Consider the following 20,272-nt stretch of genomic DNA (forward strand, 5'->3'; position numbering starts at 1 on the left):
TTTTTTCTTCTTCCTTGTTTTGCCTCCTGCAGAGAAATTATTTTGGAGACAGAAAAACAAATTGTTGTTGTAAAAAAAGAAAGAGAGAAGAAATTGTATTTAGTATCTAGGACACATTTTTTACACCCACCTTGAAATTTTTTTGTATTCAAGTGTGCCATTAGTATACTTCTTTTAAACTTAAAATAGGAAAGTATGCTTTTTGTTTATTTTTTATGTACTCCTCAGAAATATACTTAAAATGACATTTAAGTATACTTGACTTATACTTACAACAATTCTAAATATATTTGAGCTATACTCCTAGAATCCGTGTTTTTATTATTATACAGTAGAGGGCGCTCTTCACATCTTTTTTGCCGAATTAAAAAAAATACAAAAGTGAAGAAAAAAATAAAAAACAGATACTAACATATATAATCTAACATGATCATCTGATATGAAACAACATCAAAACTGTAACGTTTGGGAATAAAATTTCGACCGATGAAGAGGTAATAATTACAGTCAAGATATGGGGTGTTGATTGACTCCATCTGCGTTTTTAATTATCATTCTGATTCCAATTAAAAATCTTTTTTAAGTATACTTAGTAAAATAAACTTGAAGTATACTACTTTTTGGTAAGGGTACCAATGAATAACTTGTCTGTGTGAGTAAACATTTTTACAAATCTGAAAAAAAGAGTGTTTACAATGAATTAATTCGAAAGATGATGTGGGTAAAAAATTTCAAAACATTTCTAGTTTATGAAAACCATTTCTTTCCCCTAATATCAGCATCTCTAATACTTCTATCTATCAAATGTTTCTAATGGAAATGAATAAGATTTTATGAAAGAATTCCACACATTCATTCTCTTCCTTTTATCACTGCGTATCTTGTTTAGGGATGACATGAGGCCGTGTGGGTTGTACTCTGGAGGACTGTGTGTCTGCTTGAGGCCAAGCCCACTTTCTTACTTTACCATCCTTCAGATTGTGTTGTTGTAATCAGAGTCGCATGCCAGTCTAACACGTTCTATAGCTGAGAACACTTTTTTTGGTTTAGCGTTACATCATAGCCTAGTGAAATGAGTGCATTGAAAAGATCATTGCAAATGGCTTACAAACGCAGGAAAGACAGCAATATCAGGTAATACATGTGTTTTGTGTTTACTCATAAAATTGTTGTGGCTAGTAAGAATGATTTACACCTGTGCTGGTTTACTTTAAGTTGAGTGAAAAATTCAAACCGAAGCCTTGAAATGTCAGACAAATGACAGTTTTAAATTATGTTTAGTTTGTGAAATGTAAAGCCAACTACAATATTGTTTCAGATTTGCATTGTAAACCGTACAAAAACTAAAGTCTATATATTTGTTTAGTTTTGTGACATCCCAGACAGATGATAAAAGCATCCTTACTGTTCACGAGGAGCAGCCCGGGAAAGATGAGCCTATCGATGAAGGAGTTTGCAGCAAGTACAGAAGCTCTGGAATCTCAGGTTGGCATCTATATCCAACATCTAAATTTGTAGATGAATGTGCAATTTGAACATTCTCTTTATTCCAGGATAGAGTAGAATGTTTAATTAAATTCTAAAACAGTGATTAAGGTCAGACTTGTGGCGTAATGAATGCATGTCGTTTAAGGACTTTAGGAGGTGTGAGGTTAGAGTAGAATGCTAAAAAAATGTTCAAGAAATAAAATTAAACATCCTCATGTAGGCTACTGAATACTTTTAAAGAGAGCAAAAGGCTTTTTTGTCTATAGAGCATGACAAAAAGTACAGTAAGTAGACACAAATATATAGGCAGAAAGACTAATACATTATAATTTTGAGGCTTTTTTGCATAGTGCCATCTTTATTGCAGTCAGAATTATTAATTGTAGTTCCAGATACTCTGTCAGCAGAATTTTAATTCCTCACAGTATTGACATTATGCTTTTTGCTGAATAGGTACTAGCTCAGAAGAATACACAGCCCTTGTCATAATTCCTTTCTGCATGGCTCAGTCTTAAGGAGATAACTCTAATGTCTATTTGGTGATTTGTGCTTAGCTTGTATACAATATCTTCTCATCATTCAATAAATATGCATTTCTTCAGAAACCTTCACTGTGGAAGAAGCAATTGAGGCTATCGGTTTCGGAAGGTTTCAGTGGAAACTCTCAATGCTAACAGGAGTTGCGTGGGTAAGACATTCTGCATTATACTGTAGTATTTTAAATACAAGTGATGTTTACTGAACAAATATCTTCAGTTTTTAGCTCATTCGGTTTACTTAAAAACTTGTTTACTTAAAATTGTTATTGTTATATTTGCATGCTAAGATGGCCGATTCTATGGAAATGATGCTCCTTAGTATTGTAACTCCTCAACTGCGCTGTGAGTGGAGGCTCTCGAGCTGGAAAGTGGCATTCATAACAGCGGTCGGTATATTCACTGTTGAACATGTTTAAACACTTCCGGTGGTTACATTTGGTTAAAGCTTTCTGAAAAGGTGTAGTGTGTAGTGTTGTGAAGACTTTTATAATATTTGAATTTAATCTTTTGAATTTTAAATGTATCGTTGTAATTTCGTATCTTGCCAGATAGTGTTCATTGGAATGATGGTCAGCTCCTCACTTTGGGGGAACATTTCAGATAAATATGGCCGAAAAGTGGTATGTTTGGTTTAAATCTATCACAAGTGAATTGAGTAAATAAATAATGTCAATGCAAGCATTCTTTATAAGAACATAAAGCAGTCATTGTTGCCTCACTGACAGCCTCGCCATCTCCCTCTCCATCTTTTAGAGTTTAATACTGTGCCTGCTGTGGACATTGCACTATGGGCTTCTCAGTGCTTTCACACCTGTTTACAGCTGGATCTTAGTCTTGCGATGCCTCGTGGGATTTGGCCTAGGAGGAGCCCCTCAGTCGTGAGTTTTTCCATCAATGAGCAATGAATGAAGTGGGATTGATTGCAAACTCATAATTCACATTCAGCTGAGCAACACTCAGAATGTGAAGTCTTCTTTATGGAACTTTTTATTCATGTTCTAGATATTAAGTTCTCATTAATGTTCTCATTAATGTTTTGGACATTGCTTTTACATCTTTTACATGAATTTGACAAAAAAATTTAAACTGCCATATTTTCCTCAGAAATCATTACACCTGTTCAGTTGCTCACTACTACAAATAACTTCCCAAGTCATTTAATCTGTAATCATAATAATTAAAAGAATGCTTTTATTCAACAAGGACACATTTATACAAATCCCAGAATGTTACTAAATGTATATTTCAAATAAACACTGTTTTTTAAACTTTATATTCATCATAGAATCCTAAAAAAAAATGTATCACAGTTTCTACAAAAATATTAAGTGTTTTCAACAAGTTTCTCGAACAACAAATCAGAATATATAGAGGATTTGTGAAGCATCATGTTTTTTTGATAATATTTCATTCATTCCCTTACAGAGTGACATTATATACTGAATTCCTCCCAATAAAATCCAGAGGGATATCTATAATCCTGTTAGGGGTAATTCAGACGACTGTTTATTCAACTATTACCCATATTTTTTAACATGCAATTATATTATACATTTGACATTTTACATTCTTCTGTTTTCATTTTACAATCTTCTGTGCTAATAGGTGTTCTGGGCCTTGGGTGCTGTGTTTGAAGTGTTACTGGCTATGGTGGTCATGCCCACATTAGGCTGGAAATGGCTGCTAGCTTTCTCCACCTTTCCTCTTGTTATCTTTGCTGCCTCCTGCTGTGTATGTATGGCTGTGACTGGACACAAGGCTCATGTTCAGGGGCCTTAAATTACAATAAAATTCATTAGGGATGCATGATATATCGGCCAACATATAGATATCGGCCTATAAATGTACATTTTTCTGTCATCGTTGTAAAATCGATAAGAGAATTTGGCCGATATCTTAGAGCCGATAAATAATGCATTATTTCTGGCAGAGACACTTCAGATGCCATATATATAACATTTTAATGAGAACACTATTATAATAAAACATTATGAATTTGTTTGATTTGGGTTCCTTGATTCAGCGCATTGTTGAGTGAAATGCCAAGAGCACATGCACAACAGAAGTTACACATTCTGATTAGCACGTCACTTAGTTCGACTTCACGTATGCATTTGGTCTTTTTGTACGTATATAAGTTGTAATATTATATTTATGTTGTATAAATATCTGAATATATGATGCGTTTTCCTGTGTTAAATAAGATGGCAGCACTTCAGTTTACCGGTTTTCATTTAGCCTAGGCTAATAGCCTAATTTTTTATTGTCCTCACAGGCTGCGAGTCACAACATATCGGTTATCGGCTTTCATATTTAAATAATTATCGGTTATCGGTATCGGCCAAAATTTTCATATCGGTGCATCCCTTGAATTCATATGGATTCTACTGTGTGATTATGAATTGTGCATATTTGTCATGTAGTGGTTACCAGAAAGTGCTAGTTTTGATGTACTGAGGGGCAGAGAAGACAAGGCCCTGGACACTTTGAAATATATAGCAGCAGATAATAGGAGCTCTGTGCCTACTGGAAGACTTATAGCCAACACTCAGGTATGTGGGGCTAACAGTCTCAAAATTTCCTACTCACACATTATTGAAAAATTTCAAATTTGGGGTTTTCATGTTTATTTTGTAAAGTCTAGTTGCATTTGATTTGTGTTTATGTGTTTCAGACTGAGCGTGGGAGAATTAGAGATCTTTTTATTCCAGAATACCGCAAAACGACACTTTTGGTCTGGGTTATCTGGTATGTAGATTGTTCAAAATGTCAAATCCTTCCATATAAAACTTAAAAATATATATATAAAACTAAAAAATCTACTTTGTTTGTTTTATGAACACAGGTTTTGTAATGCTTTTTCATATTATGGTATTGTGCTGCTGACCACTGAAATGTTCCAAGCAGGATCTGTGTGTAGTGGTGAGTGGTTTGTAAAGTGTGTTGTGTGACCAAGCTCATCATAAAATCCACACAAACTTGATTTTAACACACTATTGTGTTTAACTTGGACTAAAACCACTAATCTAAACTACACAAAAAAAGGTTTTGTGTAATTAAGATTTTGTATGTTTTTGAAAGAAGTCGTCTCAAAGTTACGTATGTAACCCTAGTTCCTCGAGGGAATGAGACGCTGCGTCGAAGCGCTACGGGGGACGCGTCTAGCGTGAGCGACTCTGAATATCGTGTGTAATCAGTCCAATGGAAGAGCGTGACGTCATGGGCGGGGTGACGTAAGCGACCAGGAAGCTATAAAAGCACGTGCTGCGCAGCTGGCATCAGCGTCGAGTACCAGCAAGCACCGGCAGGGGTGCCAGGGCTATGGCCTCGAGAAGCAGAGTCTCGTTCCCTCGAGGAACTAGGGTTACATATGTAACCTAAAGACATTCCTCTTCAAAAACTCGAGCTGCGTCGAAGCCCTAGGGGGAACGATGTACCCATGTTGCCAGACTACCAAATCCATGCCTAGTGTGTATCCGAAGAGCACAGCTTAGGACGAGAGGACTGAAGCGCCTGGAGTTAGTGGCATATCTAAGCCATTGAATTTTGAAAAAGTGGAAGGCGTGGACCACCCCGCAGCATTGCAGATGTCCAACATGGACACACCTGCTAGAAAGGCCTTGGAGGCCGCCATGCCCCATGTAGAGTGAGCCTTGGCTCCCAACAGCGGGGGAAGACCAGAGGTCACATAGGTGGCGTTGATAGTCTCAACTATCCAATGACTAATTGTCTGCTTAGAAGCAGGAAAGCCCCTCTTGGGGGGACCGTAGTGTTGGGAACTCAGAAACGAAGACCAAGAGACTCTTGGGTAATCTTCAGCAGGATTCTTTATTGAGAACTCTCTGCGTGGCGCTGTAGTCATCAAAAGTCTGACTTGTCCTTAAGACATTGTAGTTTATATACATTTTAAGGGGGCGGGATACACAGAGGTGGAGACAACCTAAACAACGCATGCAAATGCAATACAGGGATCAGCCTGATACTGGCCATTTTCCCATCTTTGATCTTGTCAGCATAACAGTGTCATTTAAATACAGAGGTGCCTGACAGTATCGCTGATACCTTCACATTATCATAGAGAAAAAAAAAAAACTGTGCCTTGAGTTTAGCAGGCACTTTTATCTTGGGACATTGCCCAATCATCAGGAAGTGCTTGAAAATAAAAGGTTAATGTCTCAGACACTTGATTTTAGCTTCTTGGATATGTCAGCTTTATTACCTCAAAATGTCTACTATTATAATGGAACCTAGATTGAACATTTTATAAATTTGTAATCCCACAGTAGCATACAAGCAATTGGTCTGTTTCTCTCCACAGGGCAGCTCTGTGGACGCATGCGTCCAGCGCTCGAACTGGACACATACAATTTAGCTTCTCCTGGTCGGGCTCCCGAAAGGGAGGAGCACAGAAGGCCTGCAGCACTACAGGTTGTGGTGTGATAGAGGGAACCTTAGGAACATATCCCGCTCGAGGGTATATGAACGCTTTGGTCATGCCAGGTAAAAAATCAAGATAGGTAGGGGCCACTGAGAGGGCCTGTAAATCTCCTACTCTCCTCAGAGAGGTAATAGCCAACAGAAAGGCGGTTTTAAGGGTCAGATGTCTGTCTGAAATATCTTGAATCGGCTCGAATGGAGTTTCGCAAAGAGCCTCTAACACCACAACTAAGTCCCACAGGGGAATACGGGACCGTACTGGAGGTCTCAGCCTCAGCGCACCGTGGAGGAAACGTGTAAAAAAGGGGTGTCTTCCCAAAGACTGACCATCGAGAGGGACATGGTAGGCCGCAATGGCCGCCACGTAAACCTTCAGCATGGAGTGGGTTAACCCTGCAGAGAGCCTGGCTTGTAGAAACTCCAGAACTGTACCAACTGGGCAGTTAGCTGGGTCAAGCTGGTGGTTTCTGCACCATGAGGTGAAGAGTTTCCACCTCAGGGCGTACACTTTCCTCATTGAGGGAGCTCTGGCTTGGAGGATGGTCTCAACAACCTCGGGTTGAGAGACCGGATGCTATGAGTTGTGCCCCCTCAGGGGCCACACCAACAGCTTCCACAACTCTGGGCAAGGGTAAATTATCATGCCCTGTACCTGAGAGAGTAGGTCTGTCCTGATCGGTATCTCCCATGGAGAGCCTTCGAGGAGCAAGACCAGGTCTGCGAACCATACTCGGCCCGGCCAGTACAGAGCTACTAACAACAAACGGACCCCATGCCGGCGTACTCTCACCAGAACTCCCAGGAGCAGAGCAATAGGGGGAAAGGCGTACAAACGAAGCCTCGGCCAGGTCTGTACCATAGCGTCCAGTCCCAGAGGAGCTGGATGAACTAGAGAGAACCAAAGGGGACATTGTGATGTCTCTTGAGTCGCAAAGAGATCTACTTGAGCTCTGCCAAAGTTTCTCCATATCTGCTTCACCACCTCGGGATGAAGTTTCGATTCCCCGGGCCTCGGCCCCTGCCTCGACAGTATGTCTGCCCCCATTTTTAGTTTCCCAGGAATATGTACTGCTCTTAATGAGAGGAGTTTGCCCTGGGCCCACACAAGGATCTGGTGCGCCAGCTTGTACAAGGGGCACGAACGCAGACCTCCCTGGTGGTTGATGTAAGAGACCACTGATGTGTTGTCGGTGCGCACCAACACATGGTGACCCCTTAGGTCTGGGAGGAAGTGCTTTAGTGCACAATAAACTGCTAGCATCTCTAGACAATTGATAAGCCATGTCAGATGGTGACCACTCCACAGACCACGGGCAGGGTGGCCACTCATGACCACACCCCAGCCAGTGAGGTATGCATATGTCGCTAGTATTACACGGCGACAAGGAGCTCCCAGCACTGGGCCCTGATTCAAGAACCAAGGTTTCTTCCACATTTCCAAGGCACGGAGGCAGCACCGCGTGACCTTGATAGTTCGAAGTGGATTGCCCCTCGGGGAAAATCCCTTGGTCTTGAGCCACCACTGTAGGGGTCTCATGTACAGCAGTCCAAGAGGTATCACGTTGGACGCAGCTGCCATCAGACCCAACAATCTCTGAAATTGTTTGACAATGTGTGACTGGCCTTCTTTGACTGTCTTGACTGAGATGAGGATCGACTCGATACGAGCAGGGGACAGACGTGCCTGCATCAGGGCTGAATCCCATGCTAGGTGGTTCTCTGAACTGAAAAAAAGTACACTCTTCTTGGCGTTCAGTCTCAAACCCAGCTCCCCCATATGTGCGAGAACGACATCTTGATGTCGAGCCGCAACCTGCTCTGACTGAGCTAAAATCAACCAATCGTCGATATAATTGAGAATGCGGATGCCCTGCATACGCAGAGGAACCTGTGCCGCATCTACACATTTCGTGAATGTGCGGGGTGAGAGTGCAAGGCTGAAGGAAAGTACTCAATATTGGTAAGCTTCGCCCCCGAAAGCGAACCTCATAAACTTCCTGTGATGTGGAAGGATGGTTATGTGGAAGTATGCATCTTTGAGATCTATTTTGACAAACCAGTCCTCGGACCTGATCTGAGCTACAACATGCGTGATCGTGAGCATTTTGAACTTCAGTCTCATAACTGATCGATTTAAGACCCGCAGATCTATGATCGGACGCAACCCCCCATCCTTCTTTGAAAATATGAAATACCGGCTGTAGAACACAGACTCATTGTCTTGAAGGAGGGACCACCTCGATGGCCTCCTTCCCTAATAAGGTTTTCACTACTTGTTCCATAACCAGAGCCTGCTTGGGGCTGACTATTGTCGGAGTAACCCCGTTGAATATCGGCGGTGCAGAGCCGAACTGAATACGGTAGCCTTTTTCTACTGTGCGCAGGACCCATTAAGATACATTTGGCAGTAGTTTACTACATTTGGCATTTTGGCAGTAGCGCTTCGACGCAGCTCGAGTTCCTGAAGAGGTACTCTTGTACTCACCAAGGCTGAATTTATTTGTTGGAAAATACAGTAAAAACAGTGATATTGTGAAATATTATTACAATTTAAAATAAAAATGTTCTATTTTAATATATTTTAGTATAATAAATTATAATAAATTAATACAAAACAAATTTTTCAGCAGTCATTATACCAGTTTTTCTCTAATGCATGTTGGCCACAATTATTTGCACCCCTAGAAATTCTTATGAGTAAAATATCTCTGAAGTATATACCTATTCATATTTACAATTTGTTTGAGCACACCAGGGGCACTAAGAGCATGACATTCTCCAGCCATGACTTCCTTTTCCACAAGATTACAGATAGAAGGACACAAAGGCCAGATTCCTCATCCTTCAGAAAGAGTAAAACCAAAGAATTTGGTTCTGATGTGCAGAACAAGATTGTTGAGCTTCACAAAACAGAAAGTGGCTGTAAGAAAATAACTAAAGCATTTAAAATCCCCATTTCCACTAACAGGGTGATAATTAAGAAGTTTCAATCAACTAAAAATGTTACAAATCTGCCTGGAAGAGGACATGTGTCTATATCGTCCTAATGCACGGTGAGGAATAGAGTTTGAGTGGTCAAAGACTCTCCAAGGATCACAGCTGGAGAATCGCAGAGATTAGTTGAGTCTTGGGGCCAGAAACTAAAAAAAAATCAAACAGCCCCTAATCACCAGCATGCCAATATTAGTGTTTGGGATTGTATGATGAATAGAAAATGGACAAATTTACTGTCACTTTTGATTACTGACCCCAAACTTCCGAAGAGTAGTGTGTCATTTTCTTTTAATTTCCCATAAACAGATTAAGCACAATGGGTTATGAATTTTAATAAAAATGTGTCTTATTCCAGCTACTGATGACTCAAATATGGAACCTCAGTGCAGTTTGGAGTGCAATTATCTGACTTTTAATGATTATATGGACCTTCTGTGGACTACCTTAGCAGAATTTCCAGGTGACATGAAGTCATTCTCTCCTCTCATGTTGCTGTTTTTAGTTAATCAACCTAAATGCAAACATTGTTATATGAGCTACATATATAAACAAATAGGCAACTGTGTGATTTGTGTCTTGATGTCAGAACAGGTATTCTGGTCAGCCTGTGGATGATTGATCGAATTGGCCGGAAAAAAAGCATGGCAATTTGTTTTTTATTGTTCTCTGTATCTATTTTGCCATTGTATGCCTGCACACATAGGTACATTCATAAAAAACCTGTACAGATTCAAATAAGTATGCAAAAATAACCGTTGTAATTGCAAAAGTAAGAAAAAATATTTTTAAGCCACTGTAAATGACATAACATATTTATCTTTTACTTTACAATTTCCAGGACAGTTCTCACAGTCTTTATTTTCATTGCTCGAGCCTGTATAACAGGGGGCTGGCAGGTTGCATATGTTTATACACCTGAGGTGAGGCTTCCTTGCAAAGTGGCTTAGTGTGATTCCGTCAATCCCAATAGAATTTTCATTAAAATTTCAATTTCCTTTTTTCTTGTCGTGGCCTCCTCAGGTTTTCCCTACAGCAACCAGAGCTATTGGTATTGGTACAGGGAACGGGATGGCTTGTGTTGGAGCTCTCATCACACCATTTATTGCTCAGGTAAAACCTCCGGCTTCATAAGAAGAGAAAGGTGTATTGAACATGTATTTATGCTTTCCTTTATGTGTGTTTGTGTCTGTATCCCCTCAGGTCCTTCTGAAGTCATCGGTTTACCTGACTGTCTCTGTGTATTTAATATGTTGCTTGCTGGGCACAGTGGCATCCTTGCTATTGCCCACTGAAACAAAAGGGCGGAGTCTCCAGGAATCAACGCAAAGCACCATGGAACAAAAAAACATGGAAAGGCCGCATGGCTCTGAGACTGCCGAGTCCTCCAGCAATACTTGTCCTTAACAGAACATGGAAAACTGAATCTGTGAGAGCTTTGGATCGATAATGGAGAAGGCTTTAATGTATAATCATGCCATACCTGTATATACCGAATGTTATGTAAATGCATTCTAAAGTATATTTTTAAATAAATAGTTAATTTCTTTGTTAATATCATGCTCATAAAATATTGTAATTCATTTTACGATAAGCTGTTTATGATGCCAAGAACTTGTCAAACTATTTTGTTGGGTCTTTCAGTTACACAATTGTTGATTTCTCTCTTCTGTGATGTTTTGTTTATCAGTGCAAAAACTGAACAGTATTTCAGTATTTCTCTCAAATGGACCATTGACACTCTATCTACAATCTCAATTAGGAGTCTCAATGGTCCATTTGAGAGATAGGTGGCGGTAATGCACTTATAAGTCTGCATCCGCTGTAAAGCGAGAAGAAGAAGCCTCCTCACGCACCTGCTTGAGAATGCGCTCAGGAGGATCTGCTTAGGAGAGTTTGCACACTGCGTGAATCAGAGGGTGAAAAAAATATATAAATATTGTTCAGTTTCTTGCAGAGACCAATCATGTTGTGTCTTTACACATCAATGTATCATGACGAGCCGCAGGGTTTAATTTGGTTTTGTTTGTGTATGTTTTTTTTTTGTTTGTTTTATTGTATGATTTGGCCGTGATTCCTATTCACTTAAATGATAAGAGTGATAAACTGCAACGGTTTCAGATAAAAATCTCAGTTTGTGTTCTACTGAAGAAACAAATTCACCTACTGTACATCTTGGAAGCCTTGGGGGTAAGCAGATAGTTCATTTTGGGTGAACTATCCCTTTAAGAGTCAACCACGCCTACTTAAAACAGCTTGTTATAACATGTCCCAACGTCTACGTCACAATGTGGGAAGATTTGCATAACATCGCCGTAATGTTCACGCAAAGAAAGAAGGCATAACTTTTATTTTTGCTTTTGCCGCTGCCACCATGTCGTGGAGACGCTGTGTGTTTCATTTGTGAAAGCGAAACTATTTTGTTTGGTCTTCGAAAAGAGGACAAAACTAGAAATCAGTGGTTAAGTTGTATTTACAATACAGTTCCAGAACAGTTCAACCCACATATTCAGATGTGTGCAGCGCATTTTACGGAGGACGAGGACTGTTTCCTGGAAAATTTGCCTACAATGCCGGTTATCTGTTTCTATAAAGTGGGGCATCATAATGCACTGGATAGCTGGCCAATCAGAGCACACCTTGTTTTTCAGAATGATGACCTTTGTAAAAATTTACACGTTTCAGAAAGGCGGGGCGTAGAGGAGCAACAATAATATACATTATGTGGAAAATAATGTGATTTTTGAATCTTGAACCAAATAAACACATTCAAAATAATGTTCTTTTTACCAACGTCATATGACCCCTTTAAATGTTTTTGAAAGAAGTTGTTTATGCTCACCAAGTGTACATTTATTAACTTACAATCAAAAATGCAATACACATATTAATTGTGAATGATTAATTATTAATTAATTAATTTACTCCAGTCTTCAGTGTCACATGATTCTTCAGAAATCATCTAATATCCTGATTTAATGTTCAAGAAACATTTATTATTGTCAGTGTTAAAAACGGTTGAGCTTCGGTGTGATACCTTTTTTTCAGGATTCATTTATAAATTAGAAAGTTCAAAAGAAAAGTATTTATTTGAAATGTCATGTCTTGTAAAATTAGATTTATCTTTCTGAATTAAAGTTTTAATAAAATAAAAAAATTAAATAAAATAAACTTACTGTCCCCACACTTTTGAATAGTATTGTATGTTGATCATCTACCCTGTTTAGCCCATTCTGTGAGGTCTCTATGGCCTGGGTTCCAGAAGTCAACAATATCTTCTTTCAGCTCCATAAATATGTTTTCCAAACTGCAATAAGTGAAGCAGGTCAACATACAGAGTTGTCAGTAGAGATGTACTGTAAGATATCACTGTGGTGAGATGATCAATATATAATTATTTCCACAGTTCAGTACAATGTGGTACCTAGGAGGAGGAGGTTTAGGCCTCAGCACACTGAAGGCCAAAACATGAGCCTGACCTGGATGGTGATCGGGGTCTTGCCCAAGAATGACCACTTTTAGCTGTCAAAATTTGATATGTAGTCTATTTAAATCCACAGATCTTTTATACCTCTTCCTTTTTTTAGAATAGTAAGGAACATTTTGACTGAAATTTTTTTGTATTCAAGTGTGCCATTAGTATACTTCTTTTAAACTTAAAATAGGAAAGTATGCTTTTAGTTTATTTTTTATGTACTCCTCAGAAATATACTTAAAATGACATTTAAGTATACTTGACTTATACTTACAAAAATTCTAAATATATTTGAGCTATACTCCTAGAATCGGTGTTTTTATTATTATACAGTAGAGGGCGCTCTTCACATCTTTTTTTCTGAATTAAAAAAAAAACAAGTGAAGAAGAAAAATAAAAAACAGATACTAACATATATAATCTATCATGATCATCTGATATGAAACAACATCAAAACTGTAATGTTTTGGAATACAATTTCGACCGATGAAGAGGTAATAATTACAGTCAAGATATGGGGTGTTGATTGACTCCACCTGCGTTTTTAATTATCATTCTGAATCCAATTCATAGTCTTTTTTAAGTATACTTAGTAAAATAAACTTGAAGTATACTACTTTTTGGTAAGGGTACCAATGAATAACTTGTCTGTGTGAGTAAACATTTTTACAAATCTGAAAAAAAAGAGTGTTTACAATGAATTCATTTGAAAGATGATGTGGGTAAAAAAATTCAAAACATTTCTAGTTTATGAAAACCATTTCTTTCCCCTAATATCAGCATCTCTAATACTTCTATCTATCAAATGTTTCTAATGGAAATGAATAAGATTTTATGAAAGAATTCCACACATTCATTCTCTTCCTTTTATCACTGCGTATCTTGTTTAGGGATGACATGAGGCCGTGTGGGTTGTACTCTGGAGGACTGTGTGTCTGCTTGAGGCCAAGCCCACTTTCTTACTTTACCATCCTTCAGATTGTGTTGTTGTAATCAGAGTCGCATGCCAGTCTAACACGTTCTATAGCTGAGAACACTTTTTTTGGTTTAGCGTTACATCATAGCCTAGTGAAATGAGTGCATTGAAAAGATCATTGCAAATGGCTTACAAACGCAGGAAAGACAGCAATATCAGGTAATACATGTGTTTTGTGTTTACTCATAAAATTGTTGTGGCTAGTAAGAATGATTTACACCTGTGCTGGTTTACTTTAAGTTGAGTGAAAAATTCAAACCGAAGCCTTGAAATGTCAGACAAATGACAGTTTTAAATTATGTTTAGTTTGTGAAATGTAAAGCCAACTACAAAATTGTTTCAGATTTTCATTGTAAACCGTACAAAAACTAAAGTCTATATATTTGTTTAGTTTTGTGACATCCCAGACAGATGATAAAAGCATCCTTACTGTTCACGAGGAGCAGCCCGGGAAAGATGAGCCTATCGATGAAGGAGTTTGCAGCAAGTACAGAAGCTCTGGAATCTCAGGTTGGCATCTATATCCAACATCTAAATTTGTAGATGAATGTGCAATTTGAACATTCTCCTTATTCCAGGATAGAGTAGAATGTTTAATTAAATTCTAAAACAGTGATTAAGGTCAGACTTGTGGCGTAATGAATGCATGTCGTTTAAGGACTTTAGGAGGTGTGAGGTTAGAGTAGAATGCTAAAAAAATGTTCAAGAAATAACATTATGCATCCTCATGTAGGCTACTGAATACTTTTAAAGAGAGCAAAAGGCTTTTTTGTCTATAGAGCATGACAAAAAGTACAGTAAGTAGACACAAATATATAGGCAGAAAGACTAATACATTATAATTTTGAGGCTTTTTTGCATAGTGCCATCTTTATTGCAGTCAGAATTATTAATTGTAGTTCCAGATACTCTGTCAGCAGATTTTTAATTCCTCACAGTATTGACATTATGCTTTTTGCTGAATAGGTACTAGCTCAGAAGAATACACAGCCCTTGTCATAATTCCTTTCTGCATGGCTCAGTCTTAAGGAGATAACTCTAATGTCTATTTGGTGATTTGTGCTTAGCTTGTATACAATATCTTCTCATCATTCAATAAATATGCATTTCTTCAGAAACCTTCACTGTGGAAGAAGCAATTGAGGCTATCGGTTTCGGAAGGTTTCAGTGGAAACTCTCAATGCTAACAGGAGTTGCGTGGGTAAGACATTCTGCATTATACTGTAGTATTTTAAATACAAGTGATGTTTACTGAACAAATATCTTCAGTTTTTCAGCTCATTCGGTTTACTTAAAAACTTGTTTACTTAAAATTGTTTTACATTTGCATGCTAAGATGGCTGATTCTATGGAAATGATGCTCCTTAGTATTGTAACTCCTCAACTGCGCTGTGAGTGGAGGCTCTCGAGCTGGAAAGTGGCATTCATAACAGCGGTCGGTATATTCACTGTTGAACATGTTTAAACACTTTTCAAGTCCTTTTTCAAATATCGGCATTGGCCGATAGGTTTTCCTGCTTGGCCAATGTGTTCGAGGTGGGACTTTTATTTTGACGGGGCTGAGAGCAGCAGCACCTGAGCTCACACTCTCTCTCTCTTGGTCGTCGTCGTCATTAACAGTTCTGTCTAATAATCAGAATGGTTAAACAAAGAAATAAATGTGTACTGAAAGAATTATAACGATTGCTTTATATTAGGCCTATTAGTAATAGAAAGGCAAACATTATAATACTTTCTCGTTTGCCGTCAGCATTAGTCAAATATGTATTTATATAATTTAAACAAATCTTTGAATGACTAATGAACATTTCATTTCACAAACCTTGCAAACTTAGTCGAATCCTGCTGTGAGATCTTGTGAAGTGTGCATTTTTATCAAGCATGGTCACGTGTTCTCTGCGTGATGGTCAGTCTGTGTGGATTGAATGTTTTAAACTATAAACTTGTGATTTCAAATTATACTGCACTTTATTGCTTTCTTATTCTCCTGTTGGTTACACTGTTTACTTTCTTTTTAATTATATTTTTATTAAATATTAATAATAATAATAAAAAAAATCATATTGGCTTTATATCAGCTATCAGCCCCCCTGCTTTCCAAGATATCAGCATCGGCTGTCAAAAAACACATTTCGGTCGACCACTACTTTTTATTCATGTTCTAGATATTAAGTTCTCATTAATGACTACATGTTTTGGATCATTAAACCTGTTCAGTTGCTCACTACTACAAAGAACCTCTCAAGTCATTTAATCTCAGTTGTGTTGTTATATCTGTATCTGTAGGGGTCAGTAAGATTTTTTTAATTAAAAGAAAGCTTTTATTCAACAAGGACACATTGATAAAAATCACATAATATTCCAAATGTATATTTCAAATAAACACTGTTTTTAAACTTTCTATTCATCATAGAATCCTAAAAAAGTATCACATTTTCTCGAGCATCAAATCAGAATATATAAGTTATTTCTGAAGCATCATGGTTTTTTGATAATATTTCATTAATTCCCTTACAGAGTGACATTATATACGGAATTCCTCCCGATAAAATCCAGAGGGATATCTATAATCCTGTTAGGGGTAATTCAGACAACTGTTTATTCAACTATTACCCATACTTTTCAACATGCAGTTATATTATACATTTTACTGTTGTAACTGACTGAAGCAATGTTTATTAGGTTAAATGTAACCTAAACATGCCTTTATAAAATTCTCTCATAATGTGTATTATTAAAGTCTACAGTATCCAAAAATTAAATCTAATAAGTGATTCAATCTTCCGTGCTCATAGGTGTTCTGAACCCATGGTGCTGTGTTTGAAGTGTTACTGGCTATGGTGGTCATGCCCACATTAGGCTGGAAATGGCTGCTAGCTTTCTCCACCTTTCCTCTTGTTATCTTTGCTGCCTCCTGCTGTGTATGTATGGCTGTGACAATGTTTAAACTCTTACTGGACACAAGGCTCATGTTCAGGTGTCTTAAATTCCAGTAGAATTCATATGGATTCTACTGTGTGATTATGAATTGTGCATATTTGTCATGTAGTGGTTACCAGAAAGTGCTAGATTTGATGTACTGAGAGGCATAGAAGACAAGGCCCTGGACACTTTGAAATATATAGCAGCAGAAAATAGGAGCTCTGTGCCTACTGGAAGACTTATAGCCAACACTCAGGTATGTGGGGCTAACAGTCTCAAAATCTCCTACTCACACATTATTGAAGAATTAAAAATTTGGGATTTTTATGTTTATTTTGTAAAGTCTAGTTGCATTTGATTTGTGTTTATGTGTTTCAGACTGAGCGTGGGAGAATTAGAGATCTTTTTATTCCAGAATACCGCAAAACAACACTTTTGGTCTGGGTTATCTGGTATGTAGATTGTTTAAAATGTCAAATCCTTCCATATACATAAAAAAGAAAAATGTAAAACTAAAAAATCACCTGTGTTTGTTTTATGAACACAGGTTTTGTAATGCTTTTTCATATTATGGTATTGTGCTGCTGACCACTGAAATGTTCCAAGCAGGATCTGCGTGTAGTGGTGAGTGGTTTGTAAAGTGTGATGTGTGACAAAGCTCATCATAAAATCCACACAAACTTGATTTTAACACACTATTGTGTTTAACTTGGACTAAAACTACAAATCTAAACTACACAAAAAAAAAAGGTTTGGGGTCGGTAAGATTTTGTATGTTTTTGAAAGAAGTCTCTTGTACTCACCAAGGCAGAATTTATTTGTTGGAAAATACAGTAAAAACAGTAAATTGTGCAATGTTATTACAATTTAAAATAACACATTTCTATTTTAATATATTTTAGTATAATAAATGATAATAAATTAATATAAAACAAATTTTTCAGCAGTCATTATACCAGTTTTTCTCTAATGCATGTTGGCCACAATTATTGGCACCCCTAGAAATTCTTATGAGTAAAATATCTCTGAAGTATATACTCATTCATATTTACAATTTGTTTGAGCACACCAGGGGGACTAAGAGCATGACATTCTCCAGCCATGACTTCCTGTTCCACAGGATTACAGATAGAAAGACACAAAGGCCAGATTCCCTTAATCATCCTTCAAAGAATATAGTTCTGATGTGCAGAACAAGATTGTTGAGCTTCACAAAATAGAAAGTGGCTGTAAGAAAATAGCTTAAGCATTTAAAATCCCCATTTCCACCATCGGGTGATAATTAAGAAGTTTCAATCAACTAAAAATGTTACAAATTTATCTGAAAGAGGACATGTGTCTATATCGTCCTAATGCAAGGTGAGAAGGAGAGTTTGAGTGGTCAAAGACTCTCCAAGGATCACAGCTGGAGAATCGCAGAGATTAGCTGAGTCTTGGGCCCAGAAACCGAAAAAAATAAAATAAAATAAAAACAGCCCCTAATCACCAGCATGCCAATATTAGTGTTTGGGATTGTATGATGAATAGAAAATGGACAAATTTACTGTCACTTTTGATTACTGACCCCAAACTTCCGAAGAGTAGTGTGTCATTTTCTTTTAATTTCCCATAAACAGATTAAGCACAATGTGTTGTGAATTTTAATAAAAATGTGTCTTATTCCAGCTACTGATGACTCAAATATGGAACCTCAGTGCAGTTTGGAGTGCAATTATCTGACTTTTAATGATTATATGGACCTTCTGTGGACTACCTTAGCAGAATTTCCAGGTGACATGAAGTCATTCTCTCCTCTCATGTTGCTGTTTTTAGTTAATCAACCTAAATGCAAACATTGTTATATGAGCTACATATATAAACAAATAGGCAACTGTGTGATTTGTGTCTTGATGTCAGAACAGGTATTCTGGTCAGCCTGTGGATGATTGATCGAATTGGCCGGAAAAAAAGCATGGCAATTTGTTTTTTATTGTTCTCTGTATCTATTTTGCCATTGTATGCCTGCACACATAGGTACATTCATAAAAAACCTGTACAGATTCAAATAAGTATGCAAAAATAACCGTTGTAATTGCAAAAGTAAGAAAAAATATTTTTAAGCCACTGTAAATGACATAACATATTTATCTTTTACTTTACAATTTCCAGGTAAGTTCTCACAGTCTTTATTTTCATTGCTCGAGCCTGTATAACAGGGGGCTGGCAGGTTGCATATGTTTATACACCTGAGGTGAGGCTTCCTTGCAAAGTGGCTTAGTGTGATTCCGTCAATCCCAATATAATTTTCATTAAAATTGCAATTTCCTTTTCTCTTGTCGTGGCCTCCTCAGGTTTTCCCTACAGCAACCAGAGCTATTGGTATTGGTACAGGGAACGGGATGGCTTGTGTTGGAGCTCTCATCACACCATTTATTGCTCATGTAAAGCCTCCGGCTTCATAAGAAGAGAAAGGTGTATTGAACATGTATTTATGCTTTCCTTTATGTGTGTTTGTGTCTGTATCCCCTCAGGTCCTTCTGAAGTCATCGGTTTACCTGACTGTCTCTGTGTATTTAATATGTTGCTTGCTGGGCACAGTGGCATCCTTGGTATTGCCCACTGAAACAACAGGGCGGAGTCTCCAGGAATCAACGCAAAGCACCATGGAACAAAAAAAACATGGAAAGGCCGCATGGCTCTGAGACTGCCGAGTCCTCCAGCAATACTTGTCCTTAACAGAACATGGAAAACTGAATCTGTAAGATCTTTGGATTGATAATGGAGAAGGCTTTAATGTACAATCAGGCCATACCTGTATATACCGAATGTTATGTAAATGCATTCTGAAATATATTTTTAAATAAATATTTAATTTCTCTGTTAATATTATGCTCATAAAATATTGTAATTCATTTTACAATAAGCTGTTTATGATGCCAATAACCTTTCAAACTATTTTGTTGGGTCTTTCAGTTACACAATTGCTGATTTATCTCTTTTGTGATGTTTTTCCAATGAACTCTACATACACACCTACTGCCCTCCAAAAATGTCATCATGTCTGGCATATAATTTCCAAAGGCCAAGACTTCGGTTTTGACAGCAGTCAGGAGTCATGATTTGCTACTTGTTGATTGACTGCAGGGGAGGGACATTTTGTAGAGAGAAGAATCTGATTGAACAATTGTTTGTGTAGTGCAAGTTGAGTCATTATTATTTTTATCAATTTTTTTGTAGGTAGAGAAAAAAAATTGCATAAGCCCACATTAATTTAAAAAAATTTAAAATGTGTATAGGCCTATATAAATGTAAAATTTGTCAACAACAGCTAGCTAACACACACGGTCAAGGGTAACACGTTTTTTTTTTTAGTTTTCTCATGGAATAAGCTATTCAACCAGGGGTTGAATTTGCATTAGGCTATAAAACACACTCAGCTCCATTTTTGGTTGCTGAACCATACAC

At 37.6% G+C, this 20,272-nt stretch overlaps 2 protein-coding genes and 1 long non-coding RNA gene across 3 annotated transcripts; all 3 read left to right on the forward strand.

Annotated features, from left to right (window-relative positions):
• The first annotated feature begins 999 nt into the window (after positions 1-999).
• On the forward strand, positions 1,000-10,879 carry LOC132139664 (synaptic vesicle 2-related protein-like). Its single transcript, XM_059548187.1, has 17 exons — positions 1,000-1,134; positions 1,367-1,485; positions 2,091-2,176; positions 2,315-2,413; positions 2,576-2,647; positions 2,781-2,905; positions 3,453-3,516; positions 3,633-3,758; positions 4,451-4,579; positions 4,702-4,775; positions 4,873-4,949; positions 5,497-5,499; positions 9,814-9,918; positions 10,050-10,161; positions 10,297-10,378; positions 10,479-10,568; positions 10,659-10,879. Exons 1-17 carry the CDS (start codon positions 1,073-1,075, stop codon positions 10,860-10,862), a joined length of 1,629 nt encoding a protein of 542 aa, XP_059404170.1. The 5' UTR covers positions 1,000-1,072; the 3' UTR covers positions 10,863-10,879.
• A 3,051-nt stretch (positions 10,880-13,930) lies between these two features.
• On the forward strand, positions 13,931-15,318 carry LOC132130771 (uncharacterized). Its single transcript, XR_009428773.1, has 3 exons — positions 13,931-14,065; positions 14,298-14,416; positions 15,022-15,318. It is a non-coding gene; the product is annotated as an uncharacterized LOC132130771 (long non-coding RNA).
• Positions 15,319-15,787: 469 nt separating this feature from the next.
• LOC132135290 (synaptic vesicle 2-related protein-like) lies at positions 15,788-18,978 on the forward strand. Its single transcript, XM_059547185.1, has 7 exons — positions 15,788-15,812; positions 16,733-16,827; positions 16,956-17,084; positions 17,207-17,280; positions 17,376-17,452; positions 18,494-18,598; positions 18,730-18,978. The coding sequence occupies exons 1-7, from the start codon at positions 15,788-15,790 to the stop codon at positions 18,888-18,890; spliced, it is 666 nt and encodes a 221-aa protein (XP_059403168.1). The 3' UTR covers positions 18,891-18,978.
• Positions 18,979-20,272: the final 1,294 nt, after the last annotated feature.

The sequence above is a fragment of the Carassius carassius genome, chromosome 4, assembly GCF_963082965.1.
Source record: "Carassius carassius chromosome 4, fCarCar2.1, whole genome shotgun sequence".
NCBI lineage: Eukaryota > Metazoa > Chordata > Actinopteri > Cypriniformes > Cyprinidae > Carassius > Carassius carassius.

Excerpts from the sequence above, each read along its gene's own strand:
- LOC132139664 (XM_059548187.1), top strand. The coding sequence starts at position 1,073 with ATGAGTGCATTGAAAAGATCATTGCAAATGGCTTACAAACGCAGGAAA. Across the intron at positions 2,906-3,452 it reads CTAGGAGGAGCCCCTCAGTC|AGTGACATTATATACTGAAT; the intron begins GTGAGTTTTTCC and ends ATTCCCTTACAG. Across the intron at positions 10,379-10,478 it reads CATATGTTTATACACCTGAG|GTTTTCCCTACAGCAACCAG; the intron begins GTGAGGCTTCCT and ends TGGCCTCCTCAG.
- LOC132135290 (XM_059547185.1), top strand. The coding sequence starts at position 15,788 with ATGGTCACGTGTTCTCTGCGTGATG. Across the intron at positions 17,281-17,375 it reads CTTTTGGTCTGGGTTATCTG|GTTTTGTAATGCTTTTTCAT; the intron begins GTATGTAGATTG and ends TTATGAACACAG. Across the intron at positions 18,599-18,729 it reads TACCTTAGCAGAATTTCCAG|GTATTCTGGTCAGCCTGTGG; the intron begins GTGACATGAAGT and ends ATGTCAGAACAG.